This window comes from Pongo pygmaeus, chromosome 4 (assembly GCF_028885625.2).
Source record: "Pongo pygmaeus isolate AG05252 chromosome 4, NHGRI_mPonPyg2-v2.0_pri, whole genome shotgun sequence".
In the NCBI taxonomy this organism is placed as follows: Eukaryota; Metazoa; Chordata; class Mammalia; order Primates; family Hominidae; genus Pongo; species Pongo pygmaeus.
The window spans coordinates 70,493,756-70,511,936 of NC_072377.2; the positions used below are offsets into that span (position 1 = coordinate 70,493,756).

An 18,181-nucleotide genomic window follows, 5' to 3' on the forward strand; every position below is an offset into this window, starting at 1 on the left:
ACACTCTTGCATTTAGATAGGACTAAAACACACAGAAATAGATGCAATCTCTGAGGAGGGTAATAAGGATACAGCAAATCATCCCAACCGAGATACTACTTGGATAATTTGAATAATGTAGGTGTGGTATCCCAAGGGAATTCATTCCTGGTACTACCAGTTTAACACAGACTTTTCAGGGAATAGAGAACTTCAATCTGTATCATTATTATAAGCTGAATTTTTATTTTACTAAATTATCTATGTCAAAAAAATTCTGTGCCTGGCGTGGAATTTCACTCCATCAAGTGTTACAATGATTTTTTCATTTTCATTACAAGCAGGAGAATGAATGTAGGACAAGTGTTAGGAAACATGGCAATAAATTAGAATATAATTTACAAAAGCAAAAAAATTAACAGTGTACCACATTATTACTGAGTATAAAATAATAAGCAACAACTAATCACAATAATACAAAGGTAATTTCGTTCTGTGTTACTGAGGATACCTATGTGACATTCATTCAAACAAAAAAGTTCCTAATGAAATGGACTATTTGGAAATCATATATATCTCACGGGGTTTAATCATTAGGGTACATTTACGTTTCCTTTTTTAGTAGGCCTTTATCCCAGTGGCAGATACTGCTCCCAGGTGTAGGGTACCAGTTTCCCTGGGGTTCCCTAAGTAGTCTATGTAGCTCACTACTTTTGGAAGGTCTGCCATGGTGGCCCAGCCTCCACTGACAATCCTATTGTTATTATTTAGGAATAGGGCATCATGTAGCCATGGGGGTGGCTACAGAGTAGCAGCAGTATTGTGATGTGCTATGAAATAGAATTGTTTTAACCTACTCAGGTTTCAATTCAAGGCTTACTTGAAACTGTTTCATCCTGTTACATTCTGTGCTTGGCTCCCTCTAGAAAGGCACTCTGATGCTGCCCCGGGGGGTGCCTGCATTTTGTTCTCAGTGCTGGGGCACATCCTGGAAGTGACGCTGGCTGCCCTCCTCTTCCAGCATCAGCCAAGGTGCTGTGCAGTGCCTGGGGGATGGCCCTCACAATGGTAGTTTCCAGGTGAGGTAAAAAATAGCTTTTAGTCGGTAATAAGAAATCTTTTTGAAATAAGAACATGAGCTGATATTTATGTTGGAGAAAATCAGATCTGGATTGCAAACCGATGCCTAAAATGCCACAGAAACCACCCATCTTTTATTTATTTCACCAGGGCACATTAGCACCAAGTTAACTGTTCTTTGAAAAGCCCAAGGGAATTCAGTGCTCGGGACATGCTGCCCATGGGCTGTTTGCCCTTCACTGAATGGCTAAGATGGCACTTGGGCTGGTCTTCTAAGGGCATCTTAGATCCGGGCCCTGGTGATTCCTCTTGTATCATCAATAGCTCTCTCTGGAAGGCTCAGGGTTGAGAACTGTGGTGTTGAGAGAGCAAGCAGGTAACAAGATACAGATGGTCATGACTGAGAGTGCAGAAAACATTCCATGCTGATTGTCCACAGCAAACCTGGGAGTTTAGATTGGCTTTTGGTGTCTGAGGGTCTGTCTTCCTTTTGGAAAAAGCCTAGTCATCTGCATTAGATCATGACATATGTGATGCACTGACATGTAATTTAAGAGCACCATGATGGAATCAAGTCAAACATGCTGTTTAACTGAAAGTATTAACCTTACAAAATAGCCATTTAGTTTTGAGTTTTAGGTGTTGGTGCATGCATGGTGTACACCTGTGTACAATGGGGAGGCATTTTGGACACAAAGCACATTCATCAAGAACCTGCTGCAAGCTACACGTGTTCAAGTAAAAAATATTAATATAAACAAGTACCCTTTTTCATTCTAAGTCTTGCTGTCGAGTCTTTTGATGAGCAGGATGTGAAACTTGAAGATAGGGAAAATACGAGCTAGTCATTTTAATTTAGGTGGATGTGATTCCAGAATTTGACCTGCCCAAGAAACTGGGTTTCACATTTAATTGCCATTCAGAGTATCCATAAAAAATAAAAAATACTTGGTTGAGTGACTATTAAAATTATGCTTTATGATGTCTAGTCTTCATGAAATTTTCTTCTTTGGTTATTATCCCTTGCCTACTTTAAAACTCACAGAAATAGCACACTATGTGCAAGCACACTCATCTATCCACACACTTAAAAGCGCCCGCACACACACACACATTTGCTCTCATATAAATAAATGCCCTTCTACCATATCAAAGAAGGGACATCTGGAACTCATCGTAATTGTCAACAAACTGCAAAAGGGTCTGCCTGGTTACCGAGCCAGTCTATCTTTTGCATGGTATCATCTCAGTAAGCTCAACACACGTGCAGCAATCCAAAGGGCAGAAGCCGTGCTGTGGCTGGAGAGGATGTAAACACAAGTGAGTTGGGGGGACTCAAATAAGAACTAAGGCATCCTGTGTGGTGGCAGCAAAGGGCCTGGTCCTTTGGTCTCTACCATACCCCAGGTCTGGTTTCTGCATGAAATTGAAATGTTTTTCTCTTAAAGTTTTAATGGAAATCTCAGCTTTACTTGCACAATGGCAAGTTGGCCACAGTCTTTCAGCACTGAGTTTATAGACTTGCACAGCTGCAGTAACTGATGCACTGCTTTAAACTATGTCCCTCATTATTGTTCAGTTTAATATCGTTTTATATATGGCTCACAGCAGTGTTCAGAACCGGGGGATTATTCCTAAGGAAATTAAGTGGAATGAAGAAAAATAATACAAACTTTCATTACTTTTGATTTATAATTGCTCCTTAAATTATAGTTCAAAGCCCGTTTTATAATTTAAATTGTGGTGCTGTTGTAGTGAGATAAAGTACAGTAAATATTTTTAAGCTATGACTTAAGAATTCTGAACCTTCTTCACTTCCATAGTTGACCAAGTCATAACAGCTACATTTTAAACAGTTTTAAATACAAATGGATTCAGTGTCATTGCTAAGTCCATAATAAAAATTATCTTAATGGTCCAAGGAGGTAAACAGGCTATTGGATTTACTCGAAAGAACACAAACGCTCCACAGTAAGCAAGTCTCCCTGTGTTGTTTGGATCTCTCCAATCTGGCATTCCCTCCTAATACCGTGTCCAGCACTTTGGATCAATAAATCCCACTTCACAGAAGTTAAAATAATATTGAAATTTTGTCAGCTAGGGCTGACCAGTGGTTACGTTTTCCACAGGGTAATGCATTTGCAAGGACATCAATCCTCTTCCTCTGGGTGGCTCTCTTTGATGGATGCATTTCCATGATGAAATGACAAGGCACTCTCTCTGGCTTTCTGTGGGTCAGTGTCCTTGGCAGGTCTTACAACACATCTGTCTGAAGTATGCTCGGCTGCAGAACTTGAACTTCAGCACCAGTGGGCAATAAGCCACTTTATTCACATCTTTGCACTCTAACGAATGGGGGCAGAAAATGGAAAACAATTAGAGGCACATAAACAAGTACATAAACAAGCCGATGTGCCGGCATGTTCAGCAAGGACCCCCTTTGGGCCAATCCACCTTGGCTTCGACCTCCATGTGGTTTTTGTTTTTGTTTTTAAGCATACCCTGCCTGGTACAGTCTACTAGAAACATTCTTTTGATATATTTTAACACAATTTTTAAAAAATGTTTGCAAGGCTTTCCTTCCAGATTTTTATAAGTATGGTGTATGCCCACTGTGTCTTGAAAGAATTACCATTTGCTAGGATAAGTGATCATTTTAGACAGCTTGGAAACATGAGTCATTTTTCTTACAGCGCTTTTATTGCTTCTTTCTCAAGGGTTATTTTATTCAACAGTGCAAGGCTATCCAAAATCAAACATGAGTTGCATTGTTTGATACCAAAGTACACATGTCTCCAGAGAATCTCTGCATCTGTGAGGCGTGGGGATGGGCCTGGGTGAATGAAAAGGATTGCTGAGAGTGGCCTAGATTCAGCAACTACACTAGACAAAGAAGAAAGCTTTGAGGGGTTGGCCTCAAATGGCAACAGTCTGTGGGTTATGGAAACATGTAGAAATGTCTTTTTTTAATTTGGAAGTGAGACATGGTCTTCTTTTTTCCTATGTGTATTTTCTCTTCAGTGCTAGAACTGCCACAGTTGCAGTCTGCAGTTCTTGCAGCCAGAAGGTGAATAAATGATTCTTTCTCCATCTCCCCTTGAGGCTGGTTGCAGAAGGTGGGATGAGGGTCCAGTGTAGAGAAAGGGACATGGGCCTTTGATTCTCAGAACTCCCCCTGGCTCCATACAACCCCACTGCTAGCAATAATATTCTTTTCCAGTATTCTGGTCACTTTTATTTGGAGATTTTAGGATACTCTGTAAACTTAGTAATGAAATTTTCACATGCCTGCTACAACCAAAGTTCCACCCTCATTTTTCCAGGTAGTTATACTGAAGCATCCTGGGTAAATTGTTGAAGGTAATTAGGAATCAGGCTGGGCAGTGGGTAATGTTCAGTGTTACAGTTTTTGTTTGCTTGTTTTTTCCTGGCTTCAAAAACCCACTGAAGTTCTAAGAGATCAGATACATTGTAGTTTATCATATGAGCCATATGATAAACATGGAAAACTAAGTACAAAGAAATGGAAAAGTTCCCAGTTCTTATTATTGAAGATTAAGATAACAATCTTACTGTTCTCAATTTTTAAAGGCTCCTTTGGTGAAAGTCTTAAAATTTGAAACTGGAACTCCCAAATCCACTGAAAACATCTCTGCCACCACCCAGCTCCCTTACTCAACATTTGACTTACAAAAAGATTAATAGCTAGAAATATGAATTAAAACTTTTCACACCAGGATTCTCAGTAAATTTAAGTTTTAGCTGGAAGAAGGTAGAAGAAGGACAAATCATTTAACCTCTTTGTGCTTAAGTTTTCTCATCTGTAAAACAGAAATGATTAGAGAACCCACACTCACGTGGTAACATGTAAGACTACACGTGTATCCTTATGAACATCAACTAGAGCAGTGCCTGGAACACAGGAAGTATGGGATAAGTGTAGGATACTGAATTGCTATTATTATTACAATTATTAGTTCTTAGTATCTTTATTGCCTGACAGAAAGGAAGCAAGGAGTTACACTCCAAATATCTCAATGAGGATGCAATATTTGAACTACTACTGAGAAAATACTGCCCTAAAGACACGAGTCAGTTTGAAGACAAAACAAAGTGGAGTATTTCCTGGGGAACAACTTCATTAGATTTACTACTCCATTTTTAGAAGAGTAGCTGGACCAAGAAAACTCTGAGTTGAGCAAATTATAAGTAAATTCACCAATTTAAATTATAATACATAATGAACGAAATAGAATATTCATAAATTGCTTCTCCCTTCACCTGCCTACCCACCCACCCATTAAGGCTATTATAAATAGTTGGCCGGGCACAGTGGCTCACATTTGTAATCTCAGCACTTTGGGAGGCTGAGGTGGGTGGATCACCTGAGGTCAGGAGTACGAGACCAGCCTGGCCAACATGGTGAAACCCCATTTCTACTAAAAATACAAAAATTAGCCAGGTGTGGTGGCATGCACCTGTAGTCCCAGCTACTCAGGAGGCTGAGGCACAAGAATCACTTGAACCCGGGAGGCGGAGTTTGCAGTGAGCTGAGATTGTGCTACTTCACTCCAGCCTGGGTGACAGAGCTAGACTCCGTCTCAAAAAACAAACAAACAAACAAAAAACCCAAATATGAATAGTCAGGGATTCTGTTCCTTAGATGAGTGCTAGAAATAAGACTCTTCTCTACATGCAGAGACCCAGAACACAGCCTTTTGTTCAGAGCAGTATCTAGCCTGTGCGCAGGCTGGAGGCCAGCTATCAGGATGTTCCTTTCTGAACTTCCCAATACCCTTGTTAAGTTAGTTCCCACTTAACTTGATTGAAAGCAGGAAGTCAGTAGGTTCTGGGAACAGGATCGAGCTTAGGGACGTTGGGATTATGAGTGTCCCCTGAGTTGCCTGTAGCGGCAACACAACCCAGTAGTTAGGGGCAGGAGATCTGGATTCAGGTGGGCCTGGGGGTGAATTCTGGCTCTGCCTCTTCTAGGAGTTGATTGTCCTCTGCCAAGTTACTTCACCTTTCTAAATCTCAGATTCTTCATCTCCAAAATAAAGACTATGATAAGGTCTGCTCATAGGATGTTGTGAGGTTTGCATGAGGTAATGCAGATAATGCATATGCCATGGCACCTGGCTCAAGAGTAAGCATTGTTCATTAGTTCTCATTATTAACAGCAAAACATCTGCCTCTGAGAACAACCATCATGTATTATTTCTCTGGGATCCCTGTCAAAATAAATATAGTCTCAGAAAGGGTTACACATTTATGCGTTTAAGCAAAATATCAGAAAGCTATTAAACAGAAAGCAAGAAAATTATGATGAGGGCAGGAGTGGGGAAAGACCGGCGGGAGATCTGGAGACTTCAGGACTCAAACATTAATATGGAGATTCCTAGGCTGTATGGAAGATCCAGTTCCTACTTCTTGGTTTTGCCTTCTAGGAACTGGCCTGACTAGAAGACTCAGTTCATTACATCTTTAGATTTGATGAAAATCTATTCACCAACCACGACTCATCTTTTATTCTCTTTTAACTCCACAAGACCTTAATTTAGTAGTGACAGCATTAAAAATTATAATTTATCAAGCATATCATTTGTGTAAGGCACAACATAAACATATATTTTTTATATATATATGTTAATCCTTTTAAGTTCAGTCATGTGTTGCTCAATGATGGGGATATTCTCTGAGAAATGCATTGTTAGGTGATTTTGTCAATGTGCAAACATCATAGAGTGTACTTTCACAAACCTAGATGGTATAGCCTATTGTACACCTAGGCTACATGGTATAGCCTATTGCTCCTGGGCTACAAACCTGCACAGCATATTACTGTACTGAATATTGTAGGCAGTTGGAACACAATGGTAAGTATTTGTGTATGTAAATATAGCTCAACATAGAAAAGATCCAGTAAAAATATAATATTATAATCTTATGGGACCACCTTTGTATATGTAGTCTGTTGTTGACCAAAACATCATTATACAGTCCATGACCGTATATAAAATGTCAGCTTTATATAGACAGCAAAACATAAGCTCAAAAAGATTATGAAACTCATGCTGGGTCACATAGCTAGTTGGTCTAAGAACAGGTTTATCTGACTCCAGAGCCACTCTATTTCAACAATATTCTTAGCATCTAAATGCAAGAAGTTTCTACCTGTCTCTGACTCTGTATTCTTGGCTGACACCACTGATAACTCAACTTGGAGCATCACAGTGAGGTTTCATTTCTTTAAGAGTTTGCTGTTCCACCTTGGAGAAGGGGATCTATGTTTTTTAAAAGGAGGTTTCCAGAATGGCATCTGAATTATCTAGAATAGCCTGAATTATCCCTTTATACTTTCTGTCACTATATATTCCTCCTCAAATTTTGTAAAAGTACACAAGTGAAAAGGTGATTTTAGACACACCAAGAAGTTTTAAAGCCCCATTATTACAGAAAACTGAATGTAATCTTCAAAATATTAGTACCAGTTTTAAATTATATTGGGGCATTCAACCCATCTACCACTTTTAGCTTAGCTAGAGAGGACTGATTTACTGTGCTCATTGAAATTATGCTGATGTCATTGAGAGGCCTTAATTATAAAACTTATTTCATTAATCTGCCTCATCCTTAAAGCCCAGTGAAATTATGAAAGCCTTTTCTCTTCTACCCTTGAGCAGTACAACTTACTATTGTTTAAAAAAAACACACGAAAAAACAAAACAAAACAAAACAAACAAACAAAAAAAACAAAAAACACCAAAAAAAACCCAACAACAACAACAAAAATACTCTGGAAAAGTTGTGTATAAGTTAAATCACACATCCCATTGAAATTAAAACAATAACAAATGTTCTGTTTTAATTTCTGAATGATTTACAGTTGGCATTGATTTCTAGCTGATACTTAAAATGTTTAAAAATTCAAAATTCCTCTATACCCAAGTAGTGCATAATGTACAAATAAATAATACTAAGAGATCCATTAAAAAGAATTACTTAGTTTGAGTTTTTTTTGGTATTATAATCACTCTGTAGTTAATTTGTTTTGAAGGTTTGAGCTTTACTGTCATATTTTCTTCATGCAAACACACTTATATCTATCTACTTACTGCTTTCTAAGTAGTGGAATCTGAGCCAGTGGGTCAAGGATTTTAAGATGAAGGAGGCTTATTTTCTCTTCGACTATCATCATGTACCAGCTAAGTACTCTCCTAGGAGAAGAATGACAAGACACCCTTTCTACTCTTTTCCTGTGAGGATATCGGAAAGGAAAGAGGTCCTTATCATGTGGTTTCTAGTTAACATTTTGTAAACCTAATTATTCTCTCCTCTTTTTACACCCCACTCCACCCCTGAAAGAAAAGTTACACTTTACCCAGGACTAGAGACTTCTGGTGGGAATGACTTTAAGGAGAATTCCCAAATTCTCAGGGAGACTTGGGAAGACATCAAGGGCTGAAAGCCAGCCCCTAGGCCCTGCAATGTGAACTGGATCCATTATTAGAATCTGAAGTAATTTGCCAGGCATGCTGGAGTGGTTCTCATTGGTAATCTGGGTTTTGGTAGAGTTGAATGATAAAATTACACAACCTGTTTCATAGGCAACACATGAATCTACTTAACATTGATGTCCCAATGAGTTTTTCCCCAGGTGCTTTACATTAATCTTTCAAAACTCTGACCTAAAAGACATGCTTTCAAAATATACTGAATAGAGGTTTATGAATTTAGAATGCAATTAGATTCAGATTAATTGTGACTTTGAAGGCTTGATTTGGTCCAAGAAATACAAGACCAAGTCCTCAAATGCAGGGCTTTTGCATTTATGTCATTGAGTGTTACAAAGCTTGCCTACTTGTCTCACTGGAGTTGGGAGATATCCTTCATGACCAGGTTGGACCATCAGCATCTCTCTTTGGAGAATGCATGCCCTCTGTTCCTGTAAACTCCTTATGTGGTTCAGAAGAAGAACACAGTAAGTGAAGAGTTATGACTTAAGCACCTAAAGGTCTATCTTTTGGATTTAAAAAGTACAAACAGCTGTGCTTCTGACAAACTGCCCGTGGAAATGCAGAACCTGATGAGAAGTGAGATAGCAAAGGCTGTGCATGCGTGGCACAGGAGTTGGGGTGGGGAATGTGAATTCAGTGTCCTTCTCCTAATAAAGTTGTACTTGATCCCTTGACATTTTACATATTCAGACTAGAAAAGGATGAAATGGCAACTTTTGCTTGGGAACCTAACATTATTCATTGTAACAGAACAGTCCACCAGCTTGTTTTTATCTTTGAAGCAAGATGATATCGGCTATCGAACTTTACACTGATTTCAATTTCCCGTAGACTAGACCGTTCCTTTCTCTCTTCGCTTTCTCAAGTTTCTTTTTATTTAGTCTTATTCCCTGGATGCCACCCACATTCAACCTGGAGGTGGTATAATCTCAACCCAAATCCAGGGTTCCCTCCAGACCAGACAGCCAGGAATGCGAACTTGCATGCTAAGTGAATTACGAACTCTTTGAAGTGGTAAAGAAAAAAACTGGCCTTCCTCACCTCTTTGAAACCAAAGTCTTCAAATGACCTTTATCGTTCCTTGGCTGATATTAATACATCAGGTTCCACATTAAAACCCAAATGCAGTAGCTAGTTTGACCAAAATTTTCGGTTTGAGATTTCTGGAGCTGCCTAAGCTTTCCCAGAGCTATTTACATGAGGGAGTCTGAGAGCCACCAAAGCCACCATTAGACATCCTGGGCTGGTAAACAATTGTATACTAACCACACCTTTCCTGGATTGGTTACCAGCCCATGGCACACCATGAATCATGACCTGTCAGCAATAAATACTCTGTGACAGAGTTCCTTGTGCTATTGAGAAGCTGAAAAGACTCACTATATAAACTACAAGGGAACTTGAAACTGCATGAAAGATGAATAAAATGGCATTTTGGATAGAATTTCAGGTGAGCTTGAGTAAGTTAGTCCCAACTGACATATGTACTTTAAAAAATTACTCTGAGTAGTATTGCAAATGTACTGATACCCAGGGTGTCTTTAATTCACTTTTAGCAGCAACATAGTGTTACCCTCATCAGTGGCAGTCTGTCAAGATCATGCCTATAATGTTTTAACCCTTTGCCAAAGGCTTTCAGAAACAAAAAACTAAAGCAGATGTTGAACACAGCAAATTGTATCTCCCTTCTTCTTCCTCCCATTTCCCTCTTGCTATTTTAATTTTTTGAAACCCTTCTTCTGATTCTCTTGTTATCATTTGTTCCTTGACCTCCCTCCATTTCTTCAATCTCTCTCCATTTATTTTATTTTTTAATCTTATTCAAATTCCATTATCTTATTAAAGCTTCAGAGGACTAATGTGTTTAATTTCCCTACAGATGCCTGAATTCCTTCATGATTAATGATGGTACACAGTTTCCTAAATCTGAAATGTGGGAGTCATCCTGAACGCCTCCATATCTCTCATCTCCATGTCTAATTGTTCATCAGGCTCTTTTTATTCTCCTTTCATTTTATTATTTTTCCCCCAGTTCATCACTCTCCTTTTAATCCCTACAATATCTGCCTTAGTTCACGCCTCCCTCCTCTCTTGCCTGGACTCTTAGAAAAATTCTTTCTCATTCTACTCCCACACAAGGCTGCCCTCCCTCTGCTCCATTACCCTTCTGTCATCCTGAGCATATCATGCCCCAGTTTTTTTTCACTTGTTCCCTATAACCCAAAGATAGAGTCCTAGCTTCCTTCCACTACATGTGGAGTCTCCAAAACCAAGTCCCTGCCTCTCTCTCTGTAGCCTCATCTGCACTGCCTGCTCATCTGCCAACCCACCGCAGCGATAGTGAACTGCCTCCATGCCCCTGTGACTGCACACACTTGTCCTCTGTCAGGAATGCCCCGCATTTCAATGTCTTCTGGGTAAACTGTTTCCTACCTTCCATGTCCAGCTCAGCTTGCCTTCTCTGTGATGCTTCTGCTGATTACCTGCTCCTCTGTGCACTCATGGTCACTTCTTCCCACGCCTGGAACAGTACTGCTCATATTGTCAAAATTATTTGTATGTTGCCAATCCTACTAAACCTTTGAGAACAGGGAACCTGTTGTATTGCGTTCATAGTCTTGGTTCCTAGCACATGGTAAGTATGTTTGCTAAGTAAATAAATTAATGATTGGATGAATGTAGGATGTTATTTAAAAAATCGTAAGCTTGAGGAATGGACAGGCGGATATATGCACATATATGAAAAAGCGTGTTCAGTCAATGATAATGCTATGGTTTGGTGCAAAAGTAATTTCAGTTTTTGCCATTAAAAGTAATATAATCTAGATGGTGGATGTTCATTGTAAAATTCTTTCAGCTTTGCTGTATGTTTGAAACTCCTAATTTTTTTCATAATGAAATACTGATAGGAGGGAGACCATTACCTAAACCTTGATAGTCAAAACAATTCTCAACATTCTATCTGTGGCCCATTTAATTCATAGAGATTCAACTGAAAGATTATTTTAGATCCCAGTACGTCTCCCCAAATCCTGCCCTGTCTTGGGGTAGGGCTGAAGTGGTTTTTCAGTAGCCTCATACTATGAGTCATGGGAATTTGACTGTGCTGGAGGAAAGGGGATCCTCTTCCACCTCTTCCAGTCTCCTGCATTAACCAGAAACCGCTCCTTCTCCAACTTTCTTTTTTTTTTTTTTTTTTGAGACAGAGTCTTGCTTTGTCACTCAGGCTGGAGTGCAGTGGCGCAATCTCGGCTTACTGCAAGCTCTGCCTCCCGGGTTCACGCCATTCTCCGGCCTCAGCCTCCCGCGTAGCTGGGACTATAGGCGCCCGCCACCACGCCCGGCTAATTTTTTGTTTTTAGTAGAGACGGGGTTTCACCATGTTAGCCAGGATGGTCTCAATCTCCTCACCTCGTGATCCACTCGCCTCGGCCTCCCAAAGTGCTGGGATTACAGGCGTGAGCCACCGTGCCCGGCCTCCAACTTTCTTCTTAACTTTTCCTTGCTAAAAGGCATTTCTTTCCTCCATTTTTTTTTTTTTTTTTGAGACAGAGTTTCGCTCTTGTTGCCCAGGCTGGAGTGCAATGGCGTGATCTCAGCTCACTGCAACCTCTGCCTCCCAGGTTCAAGCGATTCTCCTGCCTCAGCCTCCCAAGTAGCTGGGATTACAGGCATGTGCCACCATGCCCGGATAATTTTGTATTTTTAGTAGAGATGGGGTTTCACCATGTTGGTCAGGCTGGTCTTGAACTCCTGATCTCAGGTGATCCGCCCACCTCAGCCTCCCAAAGTGCTGGGATTATAGGCGTGAGCCACCACGCTCGGCCTCTTTTCTTCCTTCATCTGCCTCCTACAAACCATAACGGACCACGTTTGCATTATTTTCACACTAGAACCTCTTCTCTCTTTTTATTTATTTATTTATTTTGAGACAGAGTCTCACTCTGTCACCCAGGCTGGCGTGCAATGGAGTGATCATGGCTCACTGCAACCTCGACCTCCCAAACTCAAGTGATCCTCCTACCTAAGCCTCCCAAGTAGCTGGACTACAGAGGCGTGCCACCATACCCAGCTAGTTACTAAATTTTTTGTAGAGAAGGAGTCTCCCTATGTTGCCCAGGCTGGTGTCAAACTCCTGGGATCAAGCAATCCTCTCCCCTTGGCCTCCCAAAATGTTGAGATTGCAGGTGTGAGCCACCATGCCCAGCCTCCTTGTCTCTTTTGAAATCTATGTTATCTGTCCATTCCATATCTCTATGGATGAAAACTTGTAATTCAGCTCATAATATTTTACTCACTTTTCCCAAGGTACACACTGGGTTTTTCCAACTATGTGTTACATAGATGGCTTACTGATTACTTAGTCTATGAAGCCTGCCTTGATGGATAATGTTAAGTCATTGGTCCTTCATTTGAGCACTTGTGTAAACTGCTCCACACAACACATTTCACCTTCCTTTCTTAAATTTTTTTGAATTAAAAAAATTTTCATTTAAGTATTTGCCCTGAAAGACTATGAACTTATAAATATATTTAAATTTTCCATAATAAATAGCAGAGGCTGGCCACAGAAAGCATTCAATAATTAGCTGCTGATTAAATGAATAAATAGTTTCAGATATTTAAATGCATTCCATATATGCTATTGGGAAATTAAAGAGAACACAAAACAAGTTATGACAGACGTATCATTTGTACTTTAAATCTAATTTTGTAAAGAGAGTTATCTTCTTTCTTTTAAATGAGTTGACAGGTTTAGATAATAATGATTCTAACATGAGTCATACTTTGCAGGATTAATAATTTCCTAAAAATTTCCTCCTTTACTGAGAAGTCTAAATATATTGTTTTTACTGCTTACTTTAGAATAATATTAATAAAAAGCGATTTAGCCAGGTAGATGAAATAACCATGAGGTGTTTCTCCAAATAACCCAAGAAACCTCAAATTAACACATATCCATTTTAAGACAATTCCCTTAAGGCAGAAATTAGCACAGGTACAAATGATATTCTGCCTACTCTGAAAATAGTTTTGAAACTTATTAAACATAAACTGCAAAGTTTATCTATAATGATTATGCATTATAGAGAAGATTTTGGAGAAATTATTAAAATTGTCTGAAATGAAGCTATGAGCATAACTCCCACAGACATATTGTTTTAGGCATGTCAAAAGGCAGTTCTTTCAGCAATGACTTAGGCTTAATCTATTGAATTAGGCTGACAGTCATGCCAGAAATGTTTTACTTCAAAATCAGAAACTCTTGCTTTTATGTCAAAATACCCTACTTTAAAGACTAAATTAAGAATAGCATGTAAATATAGTTGAAATGGACAGGTACTTGGACCCTACCAAATGTGGGTTCAGATCCTGACTCTACTACTTCCTAATCTTTAAATTAGGCAAATCACTATCTTCCCCTGTGCCTCACTTTCCTCATTAATAATACCAACTCTTAGAAGCTTGTTGTCAGGATTATATAAGATACTACACACACACACCCACACACACTTGCAGAGAGAGATCTATTTGTGTATGTGAGATACATAAGACAGATAATATATATAAAGGGCCTAACATAATACCCAACATGGAACAATTTAATATGATAGTTATATCCTGTCTCCTACCTTAACCTTGTATCTTCCAATTCTGAAAGAAAAAGAGAACCCCAAACTCATGTGATCTATTGCTAACTTACAATGGATAAAAGAAATTATTTGCTGGAGTCTTACAGAAGACAGATTTTGTTCTGTTTTGTTTTGGGGGTGTTTTTCTGAGACAGAGTCTCAGTCTGTTGCCCTGGCTGGAGTGCAGTGGCATGATCAGGGCTCACTGCAGCCTCAACTTCCTGAGTTCAAGTGATCCTCCTGCCTCAGCCTCCCAAGGAGCTATGACTACAGGCACATACCACCATGCCTAGCTAACTTTTTTATTTTTTGTAGAGACAATGTCTCACTATGTTGCCCAGCATGGTCTTGAATTCCTGGGCTCAAGTGATCCTCCCACCTCAACCCTCCCAAAGTGCTGAGATTACAGATGTGAGCCACCGCACCCAGCTGAGAGATTTTTTTTTTAAAGATAATTTAAAAGACAATTTTTTTCCAAGAAAAATACTTTTGTTTGTTATGGATTTTGAGCCCTTCTCAAGAGAGGGAAAGCTAGATTTCCAGAATCTAAAGGAACAAAAAAGAAGTAGCAGTAAAGCCAGAGATTCTGCAAAATTTAAAGCCGTGATTTTTAATTAATGTAGCATAGGGTTATACATTTTTGAAAGGGTAAATTATGTGTATAATAAGTGCATTGTGTTGAGGCTTAAGTATAAAAAAACTGACCATTTGCAAAGATGCAAGGTGTCTGGATCTTGTCATACAAGATCACTTTCTTAAAACAAAATTCCCAAGAAAACACTTTTAAATAGTGAGTATAATTTTTAAGAATCCTTTGAATTAGACAGAGTTGATCAAAAGAAAGAGATCTCTCTTGAAGATGTTTATAAACATATAGTTTTCACTTGAAAAATATTAACAAATTATTTGACTATATACTAATGATAGGTTTTTTTCAGGGCCTTATAATTTAAATTTGTGGCTTCAGCTGTTGTTCATGTGCATATATTTGACCCTCCTGTATTTTCATGTGAGAAGGCAGTCTAAACTTCTGCACTACGCCATCTTTGTCTTCACATTCCTGATAATTTCTGTCATAGTGACTCGCACATAGTAGCATTCAAGCAATTCCTAATGAATGGCTAAATGAATAAAGAAATTACTTTCATTTAAATAACAGATTTTAAAAAGTCACGATTGTGGCCGGGGGGTGGGGCGTCTGCTGTTAATAAAGGGATTTCCCAATGAATAAAACACAGAAAGAGAAATTCCAGAGCACAAAGACCTTTGTCCTCCTTTATAAACAGCTACATAATTATTTTTCTACTTTTCTACGATAAGAAAATTAGCATTTAAAATGCAAGTAGTTTCAAACATATGCTTTCATTATATGTATAACAAGAATGAATTTAAATCTTCAGAATGATAGAGATCCACTGTCATATCCAAAAAGAAACAGAAGTTTGCACTTCAAGAGTAGTTCATTAGGAAACAGCTCTAAAGTCCTACTATAAATCAAACAGAATACAAGGCTGGATATGATCTTAGAGATTATCTACTCCAATTTCTTATTTTATAGATAAACTTAGCTCCAGAGAGGTTAAGTGACTTAACAAGGTCATAAAGTTACTTAAAAAGTCAGGAAAAAACTTTGGTTTCCTGATTGCTGTCTGCATATAAGCAGCTTTCACAAATGCTCTACTCAAACTACACTACAGTAGTGGGTTTATTGTGCTCTTCAAACCCTGGGAACAGTAAAGGTGGGTCATTAGAGACTACAGGCCCCTCCTCCATGGAAAAACTCACCTTCAGTATTAGAAATGGGGGTACTGTCACATTTGCTTTCACACTGCTGCATTGATGGAGGCCGAACGGTTTCTGGACAGTCACTAGATGCCTGTCCGGTGTAGGAGAGACACTGCACAGTTCTCATCTGCTGTCCAAGGCCACACTGAGCAGAACACTAAATCCAAAGACACAAAGAAACAAAACATTAATCTCAACAATTTTCAGGAGGTAAAAAATACACTATGTCATTTCAAATACAACACAATATGAACTTTTTTTTTTTCTTTTGAGACACAGCGTCTTGCTATGTTGGCCAGGCTGGTATCAAACTCCTGACCTCAAGCAATCCTCCTGCCTTGGCCTCCCAAAGTGCTGGGATTACAGGCATGAGCCACCATGCCCAGCCACAATATTAACTTTTTTTTTTTTGAGACGGAGTCTCGCTCTATTGCTCAGGCTGGAGTGCAGTGGCGCAATCTCAGCCCACTGCAAGCTCTGCCTCCCGGGTTCACGCCATTCTCCTGCCTCAGCCTCCCGAGTAGCTGGGACTACAGGCACCTGCCACCACATCTGGCTAATTTTTTGTATTTTTAGTAGAGACGGGGTTTCACCATCTTAGCCAGGATGGTCTCCATCTCCTGACCTCATGATCTGCCCGCCTCTGCCTCCCAAAGTGCTGGGATTACAGGTGTGAGCCATCGTGCCTGGCCACAATATTAACTTTTAAAGCCCACATGTGGTTCATTTTTGAGAGGTGTATGATTAGGTCATTCTACTATCAAACTGGTTTGGAAAGTCAAAGATCATGTTATTACCCTAGCAAATAGACTCAATATACTTCCCAGAAGATAATACATAGAGATTTCTTGCTATCACTCCAACAATTCCCAGCAAGGCTGGTGAACTCTAGCAGGAGTGTCATGAGAAAATCCTTGTGATGAAGTAGAATAATGAGAGATTGTAGGGCTAGGAAATCACTATTGCTCCCTATTTATTATAGGTGTGCAGGTAAATAACCTGATGGCTTATTGGAGTGTCCTGTATGTGATTAAACTATTAGTTCAATATAATAGCAGTGACAGCCGTGGAGCCTGGTGATGGGGTCATTTAAAAAAAAAAAAGAGCTTAAATAAGTCCCTCAGGTTTTCTAAGGGATTGCCAGCCACACAAACCTGAGAAGTAGTCTGTGTTCTCAAATGAGCGTGTCTCCCTCTCCTTTTGCATCTACTCTGGGATTCAGTCACTTCAGGACTGAAGTTACTGTCCAAGAGGCTTAGTTTCATTTGGGACTGATCAGCTGCTGAGGGTGAAGAATGAAGCTGGGTTAATCTATGGGCCTGCCATCGAGAATACCAGAAAGCCTATGAAATTTGGAATCAAAGGCATGAGGAAGTAACTGGTGCCAACACAGGGAATGGTGATGTTTACAGAGTCAACACATTGAAGCCCTGTTGGATTTGTTTGCAAAAACTCTGAAAGCACCCACAGGACTTGTAAGGATATTCATGACGAGCCTTAAAAATATATATATTTTTGGCCAGGCGCGGTGGCTCACACTTGTAATCCCAGCACTTTGGGAGGCCGAGGCAGGCAGATCACGAGGTCAGGAGATCGAGACCATCCTGGCTAACATGGTGAAACCCTGTCTCTACTAAAAATACAAAAAAATTAGCTGGGCATAGTGGTGGGCGCCTGCAGTCCCAGCTACTTGGGAGGCTGAGGCAGGAGAATGGCGTGAACCCAGGAGGTGGAGCTTGCAGTGAGCCGAGACTGTGCCACTGCACTCCAGCCTGGGTGACAGAGCAAGACTCTGTCTCAAAAAAAAAAAAAAAGTTTTCATACAGGATGACAAATAAATGTACTATAAAATATATTAAAGCATCTTTGAAAATGTATTTTCACTGGTTATTTTGAATTTTAGGAAACTGAGTTGAAATTGTAAATGGGAAGAAAAGGACTTAACAACATTTAAAAGAATAATCTCAAATTGACAATGGTAAATTCAGCAAAATTACTAAAACACAAAAACTTTCAACTGACTTTTATACAGTAGACTGCAGCAAAGAATATAGAGAAGGAAATGCCTGCCTGGTTTAAAATAAAAATCATGTAGCATGTCTGCTCTGATTCTTTAATAGCATCATATCAATCATGTGTTGTGAAGCTGTCACACTTCTATAGTGAAACATAATTTGACACTTAACT

General features: G+C 39.4%; 1 protein-coding gene across 4 annotated transcripts in view; it reads right to left on the bottom strand.

Moving 5' to 3' along the window:
* Positions 1–200: 200 nt before the first annotated feature.
* The window catches only part of ADAMTS6 (ADAM metallopeptidase with thrombospondin type 1 motif 6), a 331,625-nt gene continuing 313,644 nt past the window's right edge, over positions 201–18,181 (bottom strand). For all 4 annotated transcript variants that reach the window (XM_054487509.2, XM_063664848.1, XM_063664849.1 and 1 more), the window contains 2 exons: positions 15,995–16,151; positions 201–3,404 (listed from right to left, as the gene is read on the bottom strand). In XM_054487509.2, the coding sequence (XP_054343484.1) occupies positions 3,295–3,404; positions 15,995–16,151 (267 nt within the window). In that variant the 3' untranslated portion in view covers positions 201–3,294. The remainder of the gene's footprint in view (positions 3,405–15,994; positions 16,152–18,181) is intronic.